The 26896-nt window shown below is 36.8% G+C and overlaps 1 protein-coding gene across 1 annotated transcript in view; it reads left to right on the top strand.

Annotated features, from left to right (window-relative positions):
• RELCH (RAB11 binding and LisH domain, coiled-coil and HEAT repeat containing) overlaps positions 1-26896 on the top strand; it is a 76065-nt gene that overhangs the window by 4607 nt on the left and 44562 nt on the right. The window contains 7 exon segments of the mRNA XM_066326097.1: positions 11100-11189; positions 18844-18915; positions 19025-19080; positions 19193-19306; positions 21275-21478; positions 21566-21657; positions 22372-22680. Of these exon segments, the coding sequence (XP_066182194.1) occupies positions 11100-11189; positions 18844-18915; positions 19025-19080; positions 19193-19306; positions 21275-21478; positions 21566-21657; positions 22372-22680 (937 nt within the window).

The raw sequence follows: 26896 nt of genomic DNA, 5'->3' as shown, positions 1-26896 counted from the left end.
CCTTTTGCTTGTAGCCTTCAAAATTCAGATGGATCCTATTGGAAAAAGCCAAGTGGGAAGAGTATACAGATTCTACCTTTGTGAGAGGGGGTGTCTTGGTAACAGCTCTTCTCAATCCCGAATCACAAACATTGTAATTTTGTGCGGGGCTTTGCCATGACCGGTTACAACAGATTTTTGTTCTCAATGAAAATATAGCAGAAGAGGACTATTTCCAAACAGTTCATTATACCTTAGCTTAAATTGCACTCTAAATAAGGCAGGAAATTGAGAAGATGGCAAACAATTTTTTGTTCTAATGGCTACTTGCTAGGTGTTTTGGTGTTGTCATCTCAAGTCTTTGCCTTGTTACTTTATGAAAGCAAGCAAAAATACCTACTCCTGTTGGCTGTATCTGCAGATAATGGTGGTAGACTGGCAACTTGTAAGAGTGGTGTTACTACCTGATTTGGAATATGTGCTCCCTTGAGAAAGGACAGGAGGGAAAGGTGCAGATAATTAGGTAATCGAAGCTGCTAGTAATCAACAGATGGGAAAAGCTGGTTGTTGTCACTTTTAATGAAATACAGAAAACATTTGAAAGAGTTGAGGTTTGTATGTAATGCTGAAAGAAAAGGAGGCAGAGTTTGCTTCAAACCTGCTGGAAAAGAGCGATGCCTTAAGGAAACCTGAGAGGCTTGGTTGTGCTCTGACGTTGGCTTTACTGATAGAGAAGCCAGGTGAGCTTTTCCTGTTGTGACTGTTTTAAATGCACTCCATTTCATTGACACTGGTGTTTCAGTGACATGCACTGACAGGTTTTCAGTAACATGCTCTTTGTAGCTTACAAGCTGCTGATGTTAAGGCTTTTGCAACTGTTGGACTTGTCAAATGACTAAAACTGGGTCTGCTGGAAGCTGTCCCTGATAGATGAGTCGAAGCTTTGGCTGATGTCTGTGTTGGGCTGATTTGGGATGTAGTGGTAGATTGTTCAGGAGACAGGTTAGTCCCCGTAAGTCTGTAACTACACAAAGAAGTGACAAGATAAGGTAGCATGATAAGCATGACAGTTGTGGACACAGGGGGAGTAGAAGCCTCTATTACTACGCAGGTAAATATCAAGTTATCCACTGAGTAGTGAGTGACTATCGTGACTACTTCCATTTTCCCTGTCGTAACTTAGTGCACATTGTGGTTCTTTTAGGATTCTCAGAGCTATGAGATGGGGAATTTAATTGCTTTTAATTGTCTTCTGTTCCTGTACCAGAGCTGCTGTTGCTTTTTGATGTTGGGTAAAGCATAAATGAACCTCTCTATATAGGCACCGTAGCTAGTTCATTTATCTGTCAGTTTAACCATCCTGTGGCTGAAAGCTTCAGCAAAACAAGCTGGATTTGTGCTGAAGCAGCACACCATCCTTCTGATGGTTTTGCTGTTAGGGAAAGAGGAGATTGTTTTTTGGGTTTTGGGTAGGTGGAAAGAAGAAAGTTAGAATGTTGAGCTAGAGCTTTGCATTTCAGAACCAACCACTGGCGACTCTTCTAAGTTCTCGCATATGTAATTTCAATTCTGTGTAAGTTATATCAAATTTCCTGTAGCTTTTCTTCCCTCTGAGAATTACCTTTTTCATAACTGAAGATGTGACTCATAAACTCTGTCCAGCTGAGAGAATGCTTGCTGAAAATTTTACACAACTTTCACTACCTGATAAAAAAGGTTTGTCTAGTATTTGCAGCAAGTTATTATCAAGTAGATATTGATATCAGCTATGTTGAAAGCTGATCTGTGTGCAGTCCATCTCTGCTAATTGAAAATTTGTGAATACTGGACTTCTATGTTTTATAAACACAGAATTAGTGAAAACATGGGAAAAATCTTTTTCAGGATGTTCTTACGCTTCCCAACTAAGCTACAATTTTTTACAAAATCTGAGTTAGGTGACTTAGCTTTCTAAAATACAAGATGAGAAGTCTTTCATTTGATGAAAAGGTATGTCTTGAAACCTTATACTGCTGGGTTCAAACTGACAACTCCTGTCTTCAAGGTTTTACTTGTGTTTGATTTTCTAGTGTATTGTAAAGTTACAGGTTTGAGAAACTGAGTTGAAATGTCCTCTAGCTCAGGCTAAAACATTGAGTTATTCAGTAAAGGTTGTAGGCCTTACCTATTTATTTATTTATTACATGAATGCATGAGACATGCCATTAAGTATATTGAGGGTGTTGGACAAATAGTTAAAAAAACTAACTTTATTTTAAAAGACAGGCAAAGTTGAAAAAGCTTTTGAGAAACAGTGAACTCTTCCTTTCAGTGCACTGTAGGGTAGAGGCAATTTTCTTCCTCCCTTCCTGCAATATAACTCTGCATGATAGTGATGCAGCTGATTGCTTTGTTGTTGAATTGAAGGAAATACTGTTACGTAAAAAGTCACAGAATAAGAATTTCGTATTTATATAACAAGTACTTTTTCATCTTCTCTGATGTTAGAGGAGAGAGAAAGCTATGGGCTGTTCTGTCATTTGAAAGAAACATTTAGGGTAAGAGAAACCATGGCAAAGATAATCACAGCATAGTTGAGGTGGTAAGGTTGCTCTGGTGATCATCTTGTCTAACCTCCTGCTCAAGCAGAACTACTGTGACCTACAGCTGTTTTCCCAGGATCGTGACCAGATGGCCTTTTAAGTATCTCCAGGGATAGAGACCCCATCACCCTTCTGGGTAATCTGTGCCAGTGCTCATTACCCTTACAGTAGAAGTGTTTCCTGATGTTCCAAAGGAACCTCCTTTGTTTCAGTTTGTGCCCACTCTCTGTGGTCTGTCACAGGTCACCCCTGAGAAGAACCTGACTCTGTCCTCTTTGTGCCCTCCCTTCGATTATTTATACACATTGTGAGATTCCCCCTGAGCCTTCTCTCCAGGTTGACCGGCTTTATCTCTCTCAGCCTTTTCTTATAGGAGAAGTGCTTTGGTGTCCATTTGCTAGTTATTTTTTGTTAATTCTCTAGAAAGCACATGGACACAAATTCAGTTTTAACTGGAAAATTTACTGCTGTTGTAAATGTAGAAAATGGGCAAATGAGAACTTGATTACTGAAATTCAAATACAAAAAACAAAAAAACAAAAAAAAAACCCTGAGGCAATACAGTGCTTGAGAACAAAGATAGATGTTATCCATACACTTTGAGTAGTCCTTCAGCAAGGGCAACCATTTAAGACTAAATTGTATCAATTTGCCTGATGTTAGTCTTTAACAGAAAGCTGTTTTACTGTGACAAATGGAAAAATCCTTGTGGTGCAAGTTAATTTGGGCCGATTTAAACATTTTGGACAATGCAGTCCTGCAGCATCAAGCATATGGAGTTAATTTGATGCTGGTGATGCTTTCTGATTTCTGCTAAAGCCAGCTATACCCCAGCTGGCTTTAGCAGAAATGAGCTGGAAGAAGTACCTCCGTGTGATGCTTCACCCTTGGCTGTTCTGTTTTGAGAAGGTCTGCTTGCTCAGGAGCACTGCAGCTTGAGCTACTCCTTGTACATCTGTAGGGGGTCAGGCTGGGTTTGATGCTTTTCCTAAGGTCACACCCCTCTGGACCTCAGTGTTGACTGCAGCAGCACCCAAATGGCTTTGTGCAAGGCAGGCTTAATTCTTTCAGACTCAACTAATTTGGATGCTGCCTGAGAGTGTCTATGCAATAAGCCTCTCTCCAAAAGCAGCCTGGTTTTGGTATATCTCTCCAGGAGATCAGCCCAGGTGCATCTGTATTATAACCCAGTTCTGTGAGAGTGCTATTTCTGTGCTAGGGTGCACAATCTTATCTGTTTTCTACTTGTAGTTTCATCTTTCTCATGAGCTTCTGCAGTGTGCCTGTCATGAGAGTGACAGTAATACATTTTTATTCCAATGTGTCTGCAAAATATTTGTTTTACATATCTGGTGGTTTTGTTGTGGTTGGTTGGTGGGATTTTGTTGGTTTGGGGTTTTGTCTGTTCTTGGCCAGCAAGCATAGATTAGTTTTCTCCAACCAGCTTTAGGGGTTTACCCTCATATGCTTCCTATGAATTTTTATAACTTGCTATTAATATGAAGTAGGTGAGTGTATTGATCATCTGTTTTAAATCTGGTTTGGATTGCCTATCATGGACTAGTACTGAATGTCTGTTCTAGGTAATTGGTAAATAGATTGTTCTGACAGCTTGGAAGTTAATTTTATTCTAGTAGCTTACGTAACTAAGTTTCCTTTCTTTTGAAGAGGGTCTGAAGTCTTTTCAGAACATACCAAGAGGCACTTGAGTTGTAAGGCAAGGTTGGTAGGTCAGGTGCTTACGGTTTAGTGCCTGATGCAATGAATTAATTTAAGGCTTTTTGTTCCAGCCCCAAGTTACCATAGCAATGTGGAATATGTTGATCTGCTAAAATTTACTCTACAAGTTCAAGTTGGTTTAAAAAATTGTTATGTAAGTCTGTTTCTACTGTAAAGGTTGTATGCTAGATCACATGTCTGCTGCAGTGGATCAAGTTTGCTTTGCTGAAAGATCCAGCATCGGTAAGCTTGGAACAAGTTGAAACACAGCAGAAATTTTAAATGCAGCAGACTTCTAATACTTTTCAAAGTAATGTTGCTCCAGAGATGTCTTATGAAATGTGGTACAGTTAAAATAAGTTTGCAGTTTTATTTATGGGGAATTAAGTCGTTTAAATTCACAGCATATCTGTTTCAGCTGCTATATAAGGTAGTTCCAAATGCAAACTTACTAAAGAGTTAATGATGCCTGATTGATTTAGTGTAGAAAGGATGCCATTAGAACTCCTTGTGTTTTATCTACACATCTTATCCGACATTTTCTATCACACATGCTCTTTTTTCTCACAGTTTGGTTTATTCACATATGCATGTGTGTGGCTCAGTACTAATATGGGGCTTCAGCATGTACAGAGAAACACAAGAGGAAATTTATTCTTTTTCCCAACTAACCTCCATCCCCTGTTTCCTTGGCTTCTGCTATTTTGTGCCTGTGATATTGTGCAGGATAGCTGAAAATACAAGTTATTCGAGGATGTGGTTTTTCAGACCAGTAGCTCTAGAAAAGAGCAGGCCATCTGCTGCATGATGGCTAATTTACTCTAGATCTGGAATTTTTAAGGTAGGTAAAATACCTCACTTGCAGACTTTTTTACTGCCAGCAGAAATAGGCCTAAAATGTCTATTTCTACATCTACATTTCCTTAGGTCTGAATTTCAATAGGTTTTTATTGTATCTGTAGCACAGGGAAGGAAGGAAAAAAGTGTCAGAGCTGAGTAATTTTCATAGAAGCTTCTCAGTTGGGATATGTTATCAGAGTACTTGCTAGTTTGCCTGTGTCTTTGCATTTAAAAATTAGGTTTAATTTTTTTAGGTTGGGTGTCCTAAAAGTAAAGATTAACTATACCCTATTAAATATGGGTACTGTTGTCCTTTGCAGATGTCTGTGAAACGTTTTTCTGACCTTTGATTTGCAGATACCTTGAAGTTTTGGCTTTGATCCCTTAATGACATAATTTTCTTTTGGATGGAGAATTCTCCATCAGAGGTTCCTCCATGCAAGAAGGGGTTTATGTGTATATTGGGAGGAGGGACAGCTTAACTCATAGGAATAGCACAGCTCATCAGGAAAAACTTGTGTGTGTTTTTTAGTTTCATAGAACTATATGGTTATTTTAAAGCTTGTCTTAGCAATAATCCATGGCTTGTTGGTCAAAAACCATGGGGGCTTTTATAAGTTCTTACTTTCCAGAGATCTAAAAGAGTATCTCAGAGTAAGTTGGGTTTTTTCCCACATACAGCTGTAATTGCATGCTTTTCTGACATTTATAATCCCCAACTACTTTCTTTGTATGATAGTTCATAATTTTTTGGAGTCTAATTTACTGCTGTGTGTTAAGGTGTAGCATATTTGTTGGTCAAATTATCCTGTTTTGTTTTGAGGTTTAGTTCATAATAAATTCAAACCTTAGCAATTCCCTATTTTAATAATTTTGTTCTACAAAGCAGATTTTCAGTGGCCAGTTCATAAATTAAGAACAACTTCTTTCTGTTGCTACAGAGAATTGTATTCTGGAGTCATATTTGGGTTTTTCTGATCTAGAAGTAGCCATCAAGATGATGATGCTCAAGAATAGTTTTTGATAGTCTCAGTCATTCACTTATGTAACTCTCAACGTCTGGTTTTATGCAGGATAAGCTAGAAGGCATTAACCTGAGATGGCTTCTAAGTGGGGATGTACCTGACAATGAACTGGCAGGCCTTGTTTAATGTTTGTCCCTAGTGAAATCCTATGTAGTAAAAATTTAATTTAGTGAAAAGAGTGTATTATTATCAAATGAAATTATTACTGGTGGCTTAAGGTGCTTGTAGGATACTCCAACGCTAATGTTAAAACATTTTAACTTTGTCGAAAGTAAAAGAAGACGACTAAATTAAATAAAAATTCTGTGCTTCTGGAAGCAGAACTGTGCTTGGATGAATATTCAGAGTTCTTGATATAAATCTTTCTAGTATCTAAGTAGCATGAACGATGTTATTAACAGTTTTTCCAGGCTTGTGGAATGCTGCGTGTTGTGTTTGATAATGCTACAGTAAATGACAAATACAACTGTATTAAGCAATTGTGTAGAATGTAATCAAAGAGTGTTAGTACATGACAATATGATTTCCTGTGATCTTACAGGAAATGTGGCAACTGGGCTGCTTCATCAACTAGTAATTTTTAAAATCTTTTAGGATGTTTGCAAAGTAAATTCAAGTAGCTTCTAAAGCATTAATTTTTAAAATATTTTTTCTTGAGCTTTCCTATCAATAAGTAATGCCACTTAATTTGTCTATGCTTTTAGCTGATCTACAGTGTCATGCATGTGTAAAGATTATTTAATGAGATTTTGTAGAAGAGTGCAGCTTATTTCTGCTTAATGCACATACTATGACAATATGGCTAACATGAAAATATGGCTAATATGATCCTTCTTGGTGTCCTTTAGGTAAACTGGTAAAAATAATTTTTTATCATCGGAGGGAATGAAACATAACGTTTTTCATATTATATATCTCAGTGGAGGGGGATGTATCACACTGAGAGTTCCTTACATTTTCCTACTTTAGTAGTTATACTCAACTTTCAGGGAGAGCTGAATATATGCCATGGGAACACAAGCTGTCAGCAGAAATCTGGTGCCAGTTCTGGGAATAAGAAAAGAATTAAAATTCCTTTCCTCTGGAATGAAGCAATGTTTTTAAAGACTATAATTTAATAAGCAAAATGTGATGTTAAACTCGATTTTTAACTTCGCAAACTAAATTAAATGCATGCTTTTTTAAACAAATGGCTTAAAGATCTTATCTTTGAGTATATGAATCTTGGCATTCTGATTTTGCTCATCCTTTTCCAGTGGTAAAGGTAAGAGACAGGAACTATGCACAGGCTCTCCTTTATTACCCCAGTATGTCTCCTGGCATTTCTCTACTATGAATTATGGAAACCCTAAGCCTGTTTCACTGCTTCTCTGTGCACTGTGACACTTTCTTGTTCCATGTGGAGGTGATGCTTGTCAAAATTGTTCTTGTTAATTTGCTTTTACCGTTTCTGAAACGTGAAGCTGATAGCAATTATTTTGCCAGTATTCACTAGGAAAGCTTTTAGCAAAAAGGAATTGCTAATTATAAAGTATTTCAATTCAGAGAAAGAAGCTAAAATCTGTGCACAGGAGACTGCTGATAAAAATGCACATACCAAGACAAAAAAATGGGTTCCCACTGCTGTGGCAGATTTGGTTTCTTTCTGGGAAAGAAGCAGTTTTCAGCCAAAGTAGACCTCTCCTTTTCAGTGGTTTCTCCACAAGAAGTTGCTTTGATATTCTTTGCCAAATCACTTGGGACTAAAATTTTTATTTTTAAAATTGAGTATATGTTTTCCTCTAAAAAAATGATTTTTTTTTTTCTTTTCCGCTTTCAGTTCTGAAAATAGTTCTCTTTTCTGAATACTGTAGTTGAAATGCTTCCACTCAGTGTCCTGGAGTACAGCTATTTGTACTTCAGACAAATGATGATGTTTCGCATTCCTCAGGTGAGCTGTGTGACTGAGCACAGCCCTTCCCTTTGATTCCTTTCCTTCAAACAGCCCTGCCCATTTTCCGAACAAGTGAGGCTGTTGTGCTGCCAGCAGGGAGGTACCTTTTACACCCCTTGATCCTTCACGCAGCACGTACATCCTTCATGGAAGTGTAAAATAAAAGGTTATAAGATTTTATTCCATGATTTTCTAGACAATGGTGTTAGTTTTAGGAGTTAAACCTCTGCAGAGACAGTGGTAAGTAGCGAGGCCACGGACACAGTTGCCCACGGTGACATTTTGGGCAGGTGCTCTTCACTGTGGGCACTGCCCAGCTGTGCCAGTGTGCCATAGCTCTGATAATAACACACCTTGGCTTCGGGGATGTGCTAATGGGCGTGGGCTTCTGTAATCAGCGTTACTGGCAGAGTGGGATAATGGTAGCAGGAAAGAGGCCGTGAGGTTGGTGTTCTTAGCAGATCTTCGTTGGGTTTCTCAATCTGAATCTAGCTGTTTGTGCATCCTCACGGCGTCGGCCTGTGTGAAAAGGAAGCCAGGTGTTTGCTTTTATTATGAACACTGTAATGGTACCTCAAGTCTGAATGGTGAATGTACTGGTTTCAACCCTGTAAATATTGCTGCTGTGTGTGCAGGGCTGGTGCAATGAGGCCATTTCTGTGTTGAAATGGTAAACCCCCTTGGTGTTGCTTGTTCCTCTAGGACCATTAAGGTTGTAGAACTAATTTTGTGAGTTGGATTCACAGCTGCTGGTATGGTCTTAAATAGCTTCTATTGTCTCAATCTTGTACAAAGACTGTGATTACCCCTTGCTTTTTTATAGGCGTCTGGGTTTTGGTGGTTTGGGGTTTTCGCAAGAAGTTTTTGACTTTGGCCAATAAGTTTGTGGTTTATGCCTGGGTTTGTTTTACCAGTTTTCAGAGGAGAGCCCTGGCCTCTGAAGTGCGCAACTAGCCGTATAAAGAAAAGGTGTCTTATGTCTTTGGATGCTTCAGTAATTGTAATGTGGTTGACTTAAGTTGAAAATTTGAGCGTTGTTTCTCTGGTGTTACGTTGCTTCTGTTCACAGATTAATTAGAAAATTGATATGTTAACATGTTAAGACTGCAGGAGGGAACAGTTTTATTTCTGTATTTGCCATAGCAATGCTGTATGTGAGACTTGGTTGCTTCTCTTCAACATGAGCTTTTAATTGAGATCTCCACTTGAATGTTGTCTTGAATTTGATTTCAAAAATGATCTTGTAGCTCCCAATGAAATAAGTTGGAGCAATATCTACACATCACAGTGCTGTGTGTTTTGAAAAGTCAGCTCTAAAGACTCTCATACTGTGAATGAATTAGCGCTTACTTTTGAACTCAGTCTCTTTAAATGTGATTCCCACTGGTTTATTTTCACAACAGTCCATTTTCCAAAGATGCTGTAAAAAGAAGAGTTTGTACTGTGTTGCTAAGCTATGTAGAACAGCCTACAGAGAATTACTAAATCAGACTCATGTCTGAAAATATTGCTGAGGATAAGACTGGAACCTGCATATGAGCAATGATGTTTAAAACCAATGACTGAATAGAGACTTATTGAGGAGCAATAGCTTGTTTCATTGTTTGGATAAGATAGATTGTAACAGGAAAAAACCCTTTGGTAGATATGAAGCGTATAATGTCATATACTTTATGTCCATGGAGCAGACAGGGTTTTCAGGCTAGTCATGATGTCCTGAACTCAGCTAGAATTGGTAACTTTAGTATCTCTGTGTCTTTTAAGTGTAAATGCTTTAATCAGTCTTAATTCAGGTGTGATTTGAGTGCAGTGCTGGTCTGTATGTAGAGAGGCTGTCACAAGACCTTACAGTACAACTTAGGCACAAATATACAAAGTCATTAATAGAATTTTTTTTTTGGATTTGTTCTTTTTTTTTTTTTTTTTTTTTTTTTTTACATAATGCAGAATGGGAGGAGAGGTTAAATACTTAATGATGTTAGTCATGACAGAGTTTGACTGACAAGTGATGAAATTGCTTCTATTTCCACTGACAGATAAGAGGTTTTTTGACAGCTCTGTGGAGTTCGTTCTTTGTTAATATGACAACAGTTCTAATGTAATTAAAATGGTTTCTGAAGTGCTACATAGAAATTAATTTTAAAAGAAGAGGAAAGATACTAAGGTACTTAATATAATTTCTTCGTGTTCAATTGTGCTAGGAACCTGTTCAGTTTGAGTTCTGTTACCAAGTAATTTGTACATTTTTATAATAAAAAGGTGAATACCTGCTTCAACAGTCTTATCAAAATTGCATTTTAGTTGATGGTTTTTTTCTTTGCCATTCCCATGAAATGAAAAATGTCAAGATCAGATCCAAACCTTATGCTGATTTTCTTGATTTTTTTGTTAATTAAGAATTTAATTGTAGAGTGTTAATATTATACCTGCAGTAGTGTGAATTGTTCTTCTTTTGTTTTTGTTAGATACTATGTTCCTTTAAAAACGTTAATTAAGTGGATATGTGCTGAAGTTCAAAGCTAGATCAGGGGAGATGTAAAAAAGGTTTTTGGTCACGTTGACATGCCTTAAAATACTAAAAATGAGAAAAGGAGGTAGAGCATTTGAGGCAGTTACAAGTTTCTGTTAAATGGGAACTGCTTGAACCTTGTCACACAAGAGTTTGGTTTCTTTCACATTCTCACCTGTGTGCTCAAGCCCAAGTCCCTGGCCCTTGTGGAAAAGGCAAAGTGCTACAATGCACTGCTCCTCATCTGCTGTGGACATCTTTTAGGGGGAGCCAAAATCTCTTACAGCCTATTCAGTGAACTTGCTATAGGGCTGCATTTTTGGTTCAATTTTAGTGATGTACTTTACTTAGAGACCTTCAGAAAATGCAGTAAAACTTGAGTCTTGCAGAACATGTAGGCTCCAATTTATAGTTCTGAAATGAGATGCTGTTTTGACTTTCTCTATAAAAGACAGGCAGCTCTTCAGGATTCTTTCTGATATCGTCTTCTTTTTTTTTTTTTACCCCTTAAGATCGTGCTGGAAGCATCAGTACTCTTGATTCTTTAGATTTTGCAAGATACTCTGATGATGGCAATAGAGAAACAGATGAAAGAGTAGCAGGTAAGTGTTCTGTATGTTTTAGGAACCACAGAATGTTAATTTTACTGTTTAACTTGTTGTTTCTAGCATAAGTATATTTAAATTAACGTTTCTGAAGGTGACAAGGTTTCACTGAGGTGGTTTAACTAGTTGCTTGATAGCATCATCCTTTAGACACTTCTGCTGTAATTACTGTAAATATTTAGGCAGGTGTACTTATGTATGATTCCGGATGTCACCAGTGCAGAAACATGCATTAGACTTGATAATTGTGCCCAGCCATTGTCAATAAAAGTGTACCCTGATATTGCCTACTGACTACTACTGTTAAGCTGAAACATAAACTAAATTACTCTACATAGTGGTCTGTGACATGGGTGAGAGCTTTCTCACATAAAGATCTGTTGCAAGTCATCTCTTAAATATAGCTTTCATTGAGATCAAATAAGCACTTCCAAACCCAGAGCAAATTTGGCATTTACTCAGTTCCATAAGTCTTCTTTGCTACAAATATTAATTGCACTGCTTTTCTCTCCTCTTTGATTGTAAAATACTGTTTTAAAGAAGTGTCTTTTTTTGCCTTTTGTTCTGAGCCTTTTGCACTTTTAATTTCAGGATATATTACATCACCAAAGGCAGACCTTTCTCTTATATTTGAAATTACTTTAGTAACCACTTTTGCATGTGGGCCATGTTTCTTTGTCCAGGTTTTTTTTTCCAGGTTAATATATTAAGTTATTCACAACTTCCACAAAGAAACCCATACAAGCTCTTTAGAAATGGCTGCAGAGCTCTGTTTACTTCTTGTCAGTTAGTACTGTTCAATATCCTGAGCTCATGGAAGTTGTCCATGCTGTGACTTCTGCTCACATGGTTAAGCTTTATGAAACCTGAGGTGATGCAAGCTGCCATGTCTCTCTTCCACCCTATTGTCTCTACTCTGAACCACCAAGCAATGAAAAGACTGATGAAAAGCCTGATCCTTCTGTAAAGGATCTTCATTCTGAAATTGAATCTCTGGGTCAGTCTGAAATGGTGGGAAAAGCTCATTTTTCTTACCTGGCCACTGTTGCTGAGTTAAAGGACTTGATTAAATTCACAAACAGAAAGCAAATCCAGATATTTTGGTGTTCTAATCTAGAGCCATAGGAACTTGCTGTTCTTCAATTTATATGGAAACTTCTGGGTTCTTAATACTATCTAGCTACTCTCTTTTTCAATATACATAGTCCTTTTCAAGGAGGCAGTAGTTGTAAATAGAAGACTAATCTTCTAAATAAATTGTGTTTAAGGAGCCCAAGCATTTGTGAATTGTGTCCTGGAATGCAAGGAAGAAACAAGCAAAATCTCAATACTGTATTTATTTTCATTGATTGTATGTCAGGATATTTATAGTTTTGTGTTCCTTTAGAGATGTTTTTCAAAGAGTTCTTAAAAAGTAATGTAAGAACTTGACCAAAATAAGACTGAATATTATTTCTGAATGTTTTAAAGACTGGAAGTTTTTAAAAATATTCTGGTTTTACTTAAAATTCTGGTTCAGTCATAATTGCTTAAAATATTTTGCCTCAATCCTGTTTAATGCCATCTTCCTGAGCAATTTTAAAAACTGATAATTTTTTAATGTGCAAAATAAATACTTATATCAACAGAGATTTCAAAATTTTCCAAGTGCAGTTCCTTCTTTAAACAAACTCTGGTTTACAACTTCTGCTTTTGAAGTTGTTTTTAGCTGTAAATGCACTTTGGAACCTAACTGGAAGTCCATCTTGCTTATTTCTTCTAAAATTCTTTCTTTTCAGTTAAGAGCTTTGATGCTTAGGAGATGAAAATTCTAATCTGTTGTGAAAGCCTGGGGCCATGATCTAATAGTCTTATTTTTCTTTTGATACTTCTGAGGATGAGGTTTGAATAGTTTCTCTTTGTAAATGCCTTTCTCATGCTGCTATCTTTGTTTTTTACTGTTTGGACAGAATGTATGATTTCCATATCAGTTCCCTATCATGTCAAATGACAGATAGGAAATAAATGCACATTAGTCACCACATGAAACTGGTTAACAGGTTCCAAGTCAGAAGGGCTTTAAAACTGAAGTTATAACATACCCACTTTACAAATGCTTTTGTATTTTGGCAATGTTAGAAAGCCCCAAATCAAAAAATGTGTGCGTATATCATCATCCAAAGCCACCATATTCCATTTGCCCATTATGAGTAGTGGTAGACTAAGCTGCCATATTTTTTTTTTGTTTTAACTGTCCAAAAGTTCCTGGAAAGAACTGTATCAACTCTTGTTTGAAAATGATTTCAGTATTTAAAAACTATTAGCCCACTTCATTCCATCTGGCATTAGAATCAAAATTTGGCCTAGAAGCAAATATATTTTGAAGAGTTGCTGTGAGCTTTTCACTTGTGAGATCTGATAGAAGGAAGTGAAGTGAGTCCCTTCTATAATATTATCATCAGCTTGGCTGAAAAGATGCAAGTCATGGAAGCCAGTCAGGATGTGGATAAGTATGACAAAACTAACTGCAATTTAGAAAGCATAAATTTTCTTCTTTATCTTCCTGATCATAATGAAAATGAGAGTTATGTAACAATTTGGATAATACATTCGTAATCCACTAAGAGATGAAAAAAACCAAAATGCATCTTTACAGCTTGCAGTTTATTAGGTGGAAACAGATTATTCTCTAAGACTTGTAAGTTTTGAATCTAAAGTCATGTATTAAGTGCTTGAAATAATTGCTGCTAGGATAAACGTGGTACTGAAGGATTTTTTAGGGGTAGTAGACCTCCTCCAAGTACTCATAATTTCCATAAAGCAGCTAGAGAATGGAAAACCTGCTCCCTTCCTGTGTAATAAGGGTACACCTAACTTGAATACCCACAGGATTTGCTTTAAATAGGTTGCCTGACAGTCAGTCTAAGGAACTGAATCTTCTGCCACATCTTAAATTTGCCATGGTCTAAACCCCCTACTTTGGATAATTCAAAATGTTTATTATTGCTAACCTGCCTTTGACATCAACTGCTCTGAGAAGCTAATAATTTTAAAAACACGTGCTGTGTTTTCAAAGATGATAAAATTAATTCTTATAATCAAACTCCATTTCAATGTTATGTATTCTCTGATTTCCCTGTATTTGCATTGATTTCTAGTGAGTCTGTGTGCCTCTGATTAGTAGAATAAGATTTGTAAGGAAGAGAAGTTCAAAAGATATTTGGGGTTTTTTTGAGAATTTAATTTGTCTAGACTTAGTTTCACCGTTTCTGCTCTTTACAGAGCCCTTTTTTTGTGTGTGTGTTAGTAGGTGTTATTAAATTGTGCACACCAAAATGAGAGGACAGTCTTTTAAAAAACCAAACAACACTAAAAAAACAGAACACAAAAGGCATCTTTAGTACAACAATCACTTGCTAACATTGTGTGTGCTCTTTCTTCATCCTGAAAGCAGCTCTGGTTCTGTCTTTCCACTACCTGTCTTAAGCTCCATGAAGGAGTTGTAAGCCTCTTAAATTTCCTTGCAGGTTGAAGGTCTCCAGGGGTTGAACCTGAAGACAAGTCTGCTGTAGTTCAGCTCTTCTCTGTAGGTGGTCCTGTCTCATTAACTTAAAGCACTAATGAGGCTACTGAGTCAAGTGTTGGCCTCCCGCTATTAGATGACCTGTTCTCAGTTACTTACTGGTGAACCCTCCTGCTAGTCTTAATTTTTTTAGTGTGGTGGTCATCTCTTGTGCTGAAGTATGGCTTTCTGATTTGGGGCTATTTGTGTTATGTGCTGGAGTGTTTCACATTTCAAGGCCCCTTTTCTTCTTAATACTTCCGTCAGGAAAGTGGGAGTTGGGAAACCTCAGGTCCAAAAGTATGTTTGGGACAGTGGCTTCATTGCTAGCTATTGTCAGAGAATTTAAATTTCTTCTGATTAATTCAAAATGTATAGACAGATTCATCAAATGTAATGGGATGTCATGCATCTTTTAGAGGGCATGATTTAGAACATCTGGAGTTCTTCCTTTACTTGGCAAGGAGGAAGGACTCAAAATGGCAGTTAAGGAACAACAAAGCTTATAACAGTACGAAAGTGAGGAAAGCTGGCAAGCACAGGGGCCCTTGATACTTCAGAGGAGAACTACTTTTAAAAGGAAATGTCCAAATGCCATATAGTGGCTTCACAATACTAAACTACTCTTCTACCATTATCTGAAGTACTGAGTACTTCATAGTGAAGTATGCAAAAATCTGACAAGATATTTTAAATATAGAATATAAAATTCTAATATAATTGGAAATACTACTGTTTATACAGCACAAGTGCTGGATGATTTTAGAAGTACTATTTATTTCCTCAACTTTTTTGCCTTGGCTCAACAAGACTGCTGTTCGTGTTGATCTCATTTCAATCCCAAATTGCAGGTGGTTTTTCATAGGTAACTTCTCAGTCTATGACCCAATAACTTATGAAGTTGTTAACAAATGTGAGTCAATAGCATATGACCCTTGAGAAAGCTTAATTTTGAAATTTCAGAGCTCAGCAGATAAGCTACTCATTCCTGATATGCACTTCTCTTTTAAGGTATATTAGATTAGCTGCATGAAAACTGAAACATTTAAAAATGGCTGGTCTGAAAACCTTGGTCCAGTGCATCATTGCTTGCTTGAAAGATTCACCCATTTTAAGTCAGGCTTTGTAATTTTTTTCAGGATGGTAGCTGTAGTAATTAGAAATTTTTAATAAAGAAAAAGCAGAAGAGGCATTGAAATTTGGATAGTTTTCTGCCCTAAGGCAAACTAAATTGTTCAGAAATGCTCTTTCCTTGTAGGAAGATTACCCAACCTCAAGGCTTTAAATTTCTGTTCTTTGCTTTCTGGTGTAGAGGAGTATCTGATTCTTTCCTTTCTTAGACTGTCTACACCAAAATTTTCATGCATTATTCTTAAGGAGTGTCAGCTCCTTCTCCAAGTGCTGGGAGTTCTACATATTATCAGCCCAGTCAAGCATAAAGTTAAACTTTAGCTTGGCTTTGTCAATGCTTCTGAAGGTGTAGCTTGGGCTTTGTAACAGGAGAGAGGGAGAGGCATCAGGTCATTTATATTAAAAGTCAATAGTTCATAATGGTTACTAATAAAGGGGTTAGAAGGTTGCCTTTTTATTTAAGAGAATGTTATTCAATCAACAAATAGGGATTACTAGTGTTGATTTCATTGGTAGACGTATTGAATTGAAATTCATTATATGTTTTGGCAGAAGATCACATTTCAGTATAACTTAAAGAGTTTTAATCACAGTTCAACATTTGACTGAAGTTAATGTTATAGCTATTTACATGTATGATTGGATAAACACCTACGAACTGCTTCAAATAAAAGCTACACTTGTGACGGTCTTGAAAGCATCAAGGTTTGTATGATGGCAATTGTCATGCTGCCATTAGTAAGATCAGATGAGGTACAACTGTAACAATGCTGTGTTGTGGGAGGATTATGTGACTGTTGTGACATGCTACCAAGTGACAACTTGTCAAATATACTATGTCTAGAATCTTCTACTATGTAACAGAAACATGCAGCAGAGTAATCTTCTTTTAAGGTTGAATGGGTGAAGTCCTAATGACTTGTAAGAATTTTCAGCATCGTCACAGTTCACTAAAAATCAATTCTTGCCGTCTGACATGGGTTTGTCTGACCATGAGTTTTTTGGCTTTCTATGCCTTCAGACATGTCTTACTCCTATTTTCCTTAATTGGATTCCTGAGTTTTTATAGTTTGCATTGTTTTTCTAACTTTTTTTATTATTTATATCATTCTAGTGCAGGGCACTCCTGATCTGCAACTGTTCTGGTCTTTGAAAATATTTTACAAGAGTAAAATGTTAACAAGTAGTCATTTCCATGAGAAAAAATTACTTAATTTGAGTTCCTTAAAATAATTAAAAAGTAACAAATTAGTATCTTACAACTGTGAATAAGTAACTCAAATGCAAGGAAGTGCTAAAATTAGGTACTTACTTTACCATGAGAGCGTTTTCTAACTTTGTTGCACAGAAGTATTTGCAGATCAGCATTGCTGAATACTAGAGAGATTTTTACATATTTTATTCATTGTATCCTCAGTTGCGCTTTTGTATTGCTGCAGTAAAATTCTGTGCATCAAACAAGTTACTTTCATGTAGCAAATGTGGTGTACTGTAGTAACTCCTTCAGTTTTTATGCAGAACCGCAAACTGAGTGAATCTTTTTTCCATGAGTGCTAATTAGCAAGAGTCTTAGTAACAAATGCCCAAAAGAGGAACCAGTTTTATTTGCAGCCTTCAGTAGCATTTCTTAGCAGCAAGGGCCATTACAGTGTTTCTGCTGTGCATTGTGTTCTTTGTAAATATTTCAAAATGCCATGTTAAATTGTTTCCAGGCAGTGATTGAAAATCACATTGAAATTTCCTCATTATAAGTTGCAACAACATTTTTTTATTTTGTATGGGAGTAAAGTAGATATAAAACTATTCTAAATAGGTCATCTAACACTTCAGCATGGCAGGTGCTCTGTGCTCATCTCTCCTAATTGAGAGACCTTCCTTCTGGTAACTACATTTCAGTGTGATTAGATTATTCTGAGAATCAGTGAAATGCCTGCATTTATCTGGTAATCTCGTAAATAGATTTCCCTAGGTGTTCTACCTGTAAACGGCTATTAAAAGAACATTTGCTATGTTTTACAAAGGTCCAGGGGGTTAAAATTTGAAGCCACCATATCCATGTGACCTCAGCATCAAAAGACATGAAATCCCAGTGCACACGAATCACCACTGGCCCTTTTTGGAGGAAACACTGAAATATATGAAACAAGTAACAGTGACTAGGAGAGTGGAAAGGTGAATCAGGAGAGAGTGGAGAGCTAGAATTAAGTATTTTTGAATTTAAAGCTGACTCTAGGTCCTTGAAAATCAATGTAAACTTTCAAGAATAATGGTGCAAAGACTTTCTTTAAAGCTTTTTTATAAGTACAGCAGAAGAGCTACATTTTTGGGGGGTGTTTTTAGTCTTGTGCATCTCTCTGCATTTGATTTCAATGAGCTAAATTCAAAATCCTAATCCACTGTAGGACCTTCCTAAAACTCCACTATTTTAAGATAGAAATTTAAAATTACATTATTCTTTTTCGTAAGATAAAGTACATTTCAAGATCTCCCATTTAAACTACTAAAATTTTCATATTTTATTTTCCAAAAAAAGTGTGTGGTTTCAATGGGACTGTATATTCACTTCATGGTTTAAGCTTTGCTATGTGCAGACAGCGTCCTCCGCTGCCACAATAGATTTGCTTCATTTAGATCTGTATTCTTATTGCCCCCGTACTCCTCTTGCCCCCAAAAACCCAAAACATTTGACAGCATCAGCTCGCAAATATTTTCCCAAAACCTTACAGCGAGTCCTTGTCAGACAGCTCGAAATTTTGGCTTAGCTAACCTAAGGCCAGTGAAGCTATGGAAAATGTTCACCAGTTTGCTTTCAGACCAACTCTGCTGCATGTGTTCATAAGTTCCATAAAGATTGCATGCTTTATGTTTAATACAAATGGTATCTTTTTTTTCACACCCATCCTTGCTTTTTATATTTTATTTTTGTTTCCCTTGCCTTGATTGGATGCCTGTGTGTGTTTAATCCAAATCCCTGTCCAGTCCTGGAGTTTGAACTACGGAAAGCCAAGGAGACCATACAGGCCCTTCGAGCCAACCTGACTCAGGCTGCAGGTGGTGTACATAAACCTTTTCTTAAGTCTCTACTTTAAATAATGTAGAAGTAGCTGAGCTCATCCTATGTGAGAGAGTAAAATTTAGTTACTTCTTTTTTCCTCCCCAGAAAATGAAGTTCCTTTGCAGGAACGAAAAAATTATAAATCAAGTCCTGAAATTCAGGTAGGTGGCTGGTGATAAACAAACTTTGCATGGATTTTAGTATGAACATGCTTCCATAGTTTGAAGAGAGATAAACCAAAGATCTAGTGTTTTTTCTTTCTTTTTTTTCCAGGAGCCAATCAGACCTCTTGAGAAAAGAGCTCTAAACTTCCTAGTTAATGAATTTTTATTGAAGAATAGTTACAAGCTTACATCAATAACATTTTCAGATGAAAATCATGATCAGGTAAAGTTTGCTTCTGTGTTTGGGCCTTTTTACACGCTTGCTTTCCATATTCTGATCTTGTCATAAACTCAAGTGAATTTAAGTGGTTTTTCTTGTGCATGTGGTTTGCTTCATATAGATGAGTACTCTAAAAGTTAAACACGGTAGTTAGCATTTTATATATAAACCATGGTTTGAAAACACAGCAGTTTGGGTAGTAGTTTCCCAAAATTTGTAGGAAGGAGACAGAGTGTTTGCATTCTATAAAGGAAGCAAAACAGGAAGTGAAATACTGTGAGTTAGATATTTCCTTGTATTCACATTCAGTTAAACTCAAGGATCTGGATCTCATACATTAACTTTTCCTTAGGTCCTACTTAGTTGACTTGTGCAGGATATACAATTTAGTCATTGGCTGTCTTCAGGACATGTGTGTTTGTGAGTGTATATAATCACCGCTGGCACTGAGTACAGTATTGAAGAAGCTCTTGGTAATAAGGTGTTATCCTAGATCTTTCCCAGCATAGCTATGCTTGGATGCATTTTTCTTAAGATGATCGGGTTTATATCTCTGTTGGCTTACATTTGATGGGATGAATATCTTGGGAAGAATGTTTGGAAGGTTGTAATTACATTCTGACTGTTTCTGGGTAGACAAAACACCCAGTAACATCAACACCCAATAGGTATTCATCACAAAACTGGAATATTACCAGAAGAATTAAATATAGAATTTCATCCAGTTTTATCTGTAACTGGTCCTCCCATACTTTTCCTACATTTCGTATCATAATCTGTAAAGCAAATATGTTGTTAAATAGAGTTTCTGAATCATCCTGCTCTGAATATTTGCACTTAACATCCAAATACATGTGAGAATACAACCCCAAATGAGAAAAGATGAATAGTTTATCCTATTTGTGTTCTCAGGTGGGAACATTTTGTGTTGTGGGACAATTAGCAAAAAAAGCAACATTCTTAATTCTAAAAGGTAAATATAAACATACAGCAATTAACATATAGTAGGCACATTTTTTCATACATTGTTCACATAGTTCTTCAGGAAAATAATCTTCTTTCAAATAAATGTATGTGGCCAGACTATGGTAAAAATATAGTGAAGACTGGGAACAATAGGAAAAAGGTTTAAACCAATACCTATATTTAATGTCATTAAAGAGACCATTAGAAATCCTGTGTAAAAGTGCAGAAACTTATTTGTAGTTTGGAATGGAATTCCAACGGACATGGAATATTCTTGTACTAATAGGATGATAAGATGTAAATGAGAAAAGGAAGAACATAAAGTGGTGGTTTGGGACATGGGGCCCTTGTATTGTTTGCACCTTGCTATCAGTCATCTACAGAGCTGTTTGAGGTATACTGGACATCAGGAGGAATTTCTTCATGGAAATGTTAAAGGTTGGAACTGCCCAGAGAGGTGGTAGAATCACTGTCCCTGGAGGTGTTTAAGAAATGACCAGATGTGGCTCTTCCTGATCTGGTTTTGTTACATGGTGATGATCAGTCAAAGCTCGGACTCAATGATCTCAGGTGTTTTCCAGCCTAAATCATTCTGTGATACTGTGACTAGAAGCCTCAGGGAAATTACACCTGCACTGGTGAATGAAGTGGAAACAAAGCAAATATTTCTGCCTTGTATCAAGTGCATTGGCTTCTGCTAGAATTTGAGCAATGTTATTTCTGATTCTGAAAAGTGTTCATATCTTAGCAAAAAGAAAAATAACCTATGTAGTTTTGAAGGTGCTCTCTCTAGTGTGCTACCTAGAGCTGCCTTTACGGTGAAACTGCTTTGGTTCCTGAAGTGGATTCTTCCTCTACTATTGTTTCTTGCTGAGTTGAGCTGCTATCTGATTTACTACAATGCAGTCTTGATGTGATTATTTTGCTATTGCATCACCTGTGCTGAAATGAGGAAGAGAAATTAAAAGTATATTGTATGCTTCAGTTTCTGTTATTCTCTTGAAGGATTTTGAACTTTGGGATGATGTAGGATTGAACATTCCAAAACCTCCTGACCTGTTACAACTCTACCGTGACTTTGGAAACCATCATGTTACTGCGAGAGATGTGGTGGATGCATCAGTTGGTGTAGAAGATGATGAGTTAGAGGCTGATACTCCTATACTTGGCACCGTCCCTGTGTTTGAAACCACACCACAGTCAATAGAAGTAAGACTGTACAGAAGAAATGTTAAAGCTGTTTAATGTGCTACTTAACTTCATTGTACTAAACTTTTGTTTCTGTCTTGTGTTTAGCAATGTTTAATAGTGCAAAAATTAGAAGATCAGATTAGTGTGTTAAACAATGAGAAATGGTCTTTGATGGAACAAATCCAAAGACTTGAAAGGTATGTACTTATCAACCTACTTGACTCTTGATAAACGTTGGATAACTTTTCAGTGTTTTTCTAACACATGTGAGACCATAACCTAGATATAGGGAATGACTGGAAATTCTTCAGGGCTAGGCAGTCTTTCCTTTTCAATAGATAGTATTTGATTTAGAAAAAGGAAGAGACTTCAGACTGATTTCCCTATTAGGAATTATCCCTGTAGGATATCATTCCTTTTAAGAGGTATACTAATACTGTGTGTGGGAAAGTGCATAAATTTTAAGTGGCATTATTGACTTGCATAGTTACCGTTTGAAAGCCAGATAGGATAGTACATATTGATTCAACGCTGTAGTATTTTATGTTTTGCATCCTATATAGAGTTCTGTCTTTTGACAATTTGTCTCCCTGCTCTGATTTCAGCCAGAAGGGGATAAAATTGTTGTTACTCGCTTGTTTCATTGATTCACTCACTCAGAGTGCAACATTTTTCCTGCTACTAAGCATTTACTAAAGTGCTCAATGAAACTAGTGCATATTTGAACCGTTTGTGTGATAAAAGTTATTTCTGTTATAGGAATTCTTAAACATACATGAATTGAAGAGGGACCTCATGAGTATGTTGAGCTTTTCATTATGGGTTCTTTATTTCTGTCTTGCAGTGGTGTGATTTGAACAGCATTTGCATGAAAGCTACAAAAATATTTCTTTCTTTTTTTTTTTTTTCAGTGAAATAGATCTTCTCAAGAATGAAAACTTTGCTGTGTCAACGGTTTATGGTGTAGCTCCTCATCCTTCTTTGAAACAAGTGCCTCTCACAGTCTCAGAGGACAATGGACGGTACTTGGATATCAAGAGCTCTGAGAATGACAATAAACATGGAAATATTGAGGAAACAAGCTTTGCTTTATCAGCTGAAGTGGATTCAAGGACTTCTAAAGATGATATGCTAAATTCTGTGCCCTCCAAAGAGACAGAAAAACTGTCCTCATGTGCTCCATCATCTAAAGCTGCAGTCCACTTTGATAAACCTAATAGGTTAGTGATAAGTTGTAAACTGCATGCTATTATTAAAAATTCTTGCGAGTGAGTAGATATTTTTCTAACAATCAAATTCTGCCAAATGAATATATCATTTGTGTTTTGAAGGCAAATAAAAGACTTAGCATACCTCTAGGGTACAGTGCTGATATTTTTATATCGTTCCTGGTGTCTTTAGGAAGGAGAACATATGACAAAACTACAGTTTTAGTATTAAGTTCCAGAAATTCTTTTCACTTTCTACTTGTTTCTAAAACCAGCTCTGCTTGTTGCAACAAAAAGGTAGATAAAATCAGATTAGTAAATGGGAAGACAAGAGAGTTCTGTTCTCTAAAGTTTTAATTTAATAATTCTCTTCTGCTTGAAGAGTTGTTGGGGAAAAAAATTACTGTGTCTGTGTAGATGTGTATAACTCTCCTAGAGAGTGCTATTTTTCATTTACTTATTTTGTAATAATCAGAAAGGCATCTAATGGCATACTGCTTTTTTGAGTTTTGATTTTGGGGCAGACCTTTACTGGGTAGCTATGATGCTTTTAGCTAAAATAGGGAAATCATGTTGTATTATTACTTGGAGGCTGAGTTTGTGCTTGTAAATGTTCTTGAGAAAGCCCTTTCAACCTGTACAAGTGTTTTTATGGTGAAGATGGGAAGTGACTTGTTCATTAAGTGATAGATAAACCACTGTAGTCATCAGGAGTAACACAGACCACAAACATTATGAGAGTATGTACAACTTATAATTGTTACCACTGTGGACAAAGCTCACCCTATGATATTACTGGTTTTGTTCCTTGGGAAGCAGGCAGCCATCCTGCTTTGTCTTTTGACAGTTCCCTTGGCAAGCTCTTGCTGCTGTTGATACTGTAATTTGTTTCTAGAATTACCTTTCCAAGTATCTGAGGATACCAAGTAGAAATCTGTGTGACATTCTGTGCAGATGAAAAAATAAATGTAGGTGTGTAGTGGGGGGCAGGAAAGGAACACCCAAAAAGGAGTTTCTAACCCTGCTAGTAATTACTTTTTCTTGCAAACTCTAACACTCCTGCTTTTTCTGGATTTTCTGTACTTCTTGCATGAACTTCTAGGGTCAGTGCTACTTTTTCAGTGATAGCTTAACTTTTAGAATTGGACAGAAGGACAGAAAATATATATTGAATATAATACTTTGGAGTTTCATAACAAAGTTCTTCTCTTTTTCTTGACTATACTAGTGCTTAACAGGAAGGTAGAACAGCTTAGATTTTTCTAGAAAATGGTCAGTGGTTCAATTTAAGCTTTCTAGATTTTTTCAGTTTCTTTCGTATCCTAGATGAAAATCTAAGTGTAATAAAATCTATGTAATAATCAAAACTTAGAGCTGTTGTGTATTGATTGCTATATACTTGTCTACCTACTTTGGTTTGGTGTGTTCCAAGTTTGTTTTTGCTCAGATTATTGGTGAGTGCTGGGTGGTGGTAAGTGCATGACTATTAGATTGATGATCTGGGGGTAGTGAGAGTCTGTATTCTAAAATAGAATTAAATCACTGGGTGAGGAATGAGCTGTGTTATTCCCAGTGGAATTTATGATAGTAGAGTCTAGAAGGGCAGCATTTCTTCTGCTGCTCAAAGCTGTTTTAACTATAACTGCACATAGATTTAATTGAGAAGTAGTTCAGTGAAGCCATGAATCCCCATTGAGTTAAATTCACAAGTCCCCTCAAATGCAGTTCACCGCAGAAATAAGTAATGCATGTGTAATATGTAGCTATTTTTGTACTCTGCTTTGGGCTTAATATGTCAGCAAAGGATCAAAGGAAAGCATATTTGATACAGTGTTTTGTAGACCAGTATCTAGTACTAAATTTTCTTTCTGGATTATGCCCTAGGTTTGTAATAAAGCAGTAATTTTTTCACTAAGAGAATAGATCATTTGTTAAATGTTTGGAGATCTGCAGGAGAAGCATTTCAGTGGAAATGCTGGATATATACTGATTTCAATACAGGGTTATTTATGGAAAATAATTGCTATAATTTATGCAGAATCTACTAAGAAGGGTTAAAAACTAAGACTCTATCCTGAAAGGCAAGTTCATTACTACTGTATCTATGGAGTGTTTTCTTGGCATAAATCTTGTCCAGATGGGAAGAGAGAAGAGGAAGTGAGCCTGCTTTGTGTGACTGCACTCAGAGCAGCTGTGCGTGCATGCTGGCAAATGAGGACATGACCATCCTTGGAAAAATGCCTCAGTTAACAGATTGCAGTGCAAAGCACTTGCAGTGGTTTAAATAGACTGCACCACATGTGTTTATTCAACTGATTTAAGGTGTGTGGTAATTTGCACCAAATACAAGGTGTTTTTTGTACATAGCAGTCCTGGCTTTTTGAGTGAATTGATTCTTTTGTCTCAGAGTTATATTTAATAGAATAGTAGTGCTTGAACTTTCTATTCATTGTGCTTTCTTATATTTGGATGTCTTCACTCCTGGCATCTGTTGGCCCTTGAAGAGACTTGCCACTGACTGTGTGCAAGAGGCCTTGGCCTTTTATCGGTTTTGTCCTGCATAGCCTTCAAGTATTCTGTTAGACTTCATTAAGGAGAAGCTTTCTGGGCTCCAAGTACTGCCAGCAATTGTAACAGGATCCATGCTGCCCAGAGCTTGCTCTTATTTAACCCACAGGGAAATTCACTGGCATATTGTCATACTTACTTTTCATTCTCTTCAAAGTGGGAATGGAACTTTGCCCTTATGTAGGATTTTAAATTAGGATTCCAAGTGGGAGAGGATCTGATTTTCTGTAGAATGGATGCCAAGTTGAAGGACAGCCTGGGCAAAGGGCTGGCTGAGGCCTTGCCTCTGTGTTAACGTAAATCTGCTGCTTTGCAATGCTTGCTTGTGCTCTTCCCATGTAAAAAAACTCTACAGCCTTGAGTAGAGCCTGCAAATCTGTCAGTCAAGAATATTTTGCAGCATAAGGACTAACATATTGTGAAACAGAGGTCCTTTGCAGTAACTAGCTACCATTTAAGTACTTTAGTAACTTTGTTAAAGTGAACCTTGCACAAAAACAAGCTGAATAGAATTAAAACAAGCTTCTGTCATTAAAATTTAAAATGTACTTTAAAAATCCATACTGTTAAAAAAACCCATTGATTTTAAGTAATAAATAGAAGTTCTTATTTATCATAATTTTCTAAATAGTGAGAAGAGGAAAACTAGTATATTTATTGATATCTTCTTGGGTTAGTTTAAGTAATTATAAGTAGGAGCTTTGATTCTTAATGGGCTTTTTCAGTTAGGAAAGGGTGAATGCTGATGCATTTACAATAAAAAAATATTACGTTTGTCTATTAGATAAAATGTACATCCATTCACGTAATTGTTTTTTGTGTTGCATTTTGTGCACTCATGTGTATTTTTGAGGGTTCAAAGGTGTTACCAGTTTCCCCATAAGAAATAGGAGTTGCCTCCTCTCAGTGTCATTGGAGGACTCAAACAGCAGATTATGGTAATGGGGGAGATGCTTTTTGTGCATGTTTTGGGAGACAAATGTTGTCTTTCTTCTTTAAACATAGTGAATGAAGCAGTGTTAGATTAGCATCTAAGTACAGGCCTCAGATAAGGCAGAGGAAGTTGTCATTACTGGGAAAAATAGGGGGCTGCTGCTTGTCTGTTCAATGTAATGGTCAGTAATTTCTGCCAAATTACCCTTTCAGACATGGCTGTTTTGAAGCTTTTATCAGGGTTTGATATAGATGCTTAAGGCTTTGAGTAGCTTGGCTGCATGGGCTGGTGCTGGACGTGGCCATGAGGCAGTGCTTAAGTGGATGCACCCTGTATGAGGGCTCAGACAGCAGTTTAAGGTTGATTTTGAGGTTCTGGCAAGATTTGAATCCGAAGTTAGATACCAAAGTGGCAGTTCAGCAAACTCTATTTAAGCCTGAAGCTCATAACTTGACTGACCACTTAAATGCTTTTATGCAATTTGCAGAATCAGAGCATTAAGCAAAAATACTGTTCTACGTGATTTCTGTGCCCGCCCCACCCCGTTTGCGTAATTGTGTGCTTCCTCTTGTATTGCCTAAGCTTCCTTTTCTTCATGCTTTAGTCCTATTTTTGTCAGTGCAGATGAAAGATGTTACATTTGAAAGATGTTACATTTTTTGGAACTAAAAGTAACTTCTTAATTAGCACACTCACGTTTTTTCTTACTACACACTAAACACCCTA

This window comes from Sylvia atricapilla, chromosome 1 (genome assembly GCF_009819655.1).
Source record: "Sylvia atricapilla isolate bSylAtr1 chromosome 1, bSylAtr1.pri, whole genome shotgun sequence".
Taxonomy (NCBI): domain Eukaryota; kingdom Metazoa; phylum Chordata; class Aves; order Passeriformes; family Sylviidae; genus Sylvia; species Sylvia atricapilla.
This window is presented reverse-complemented; position numbering and strand designations above follow the sequence as displayed.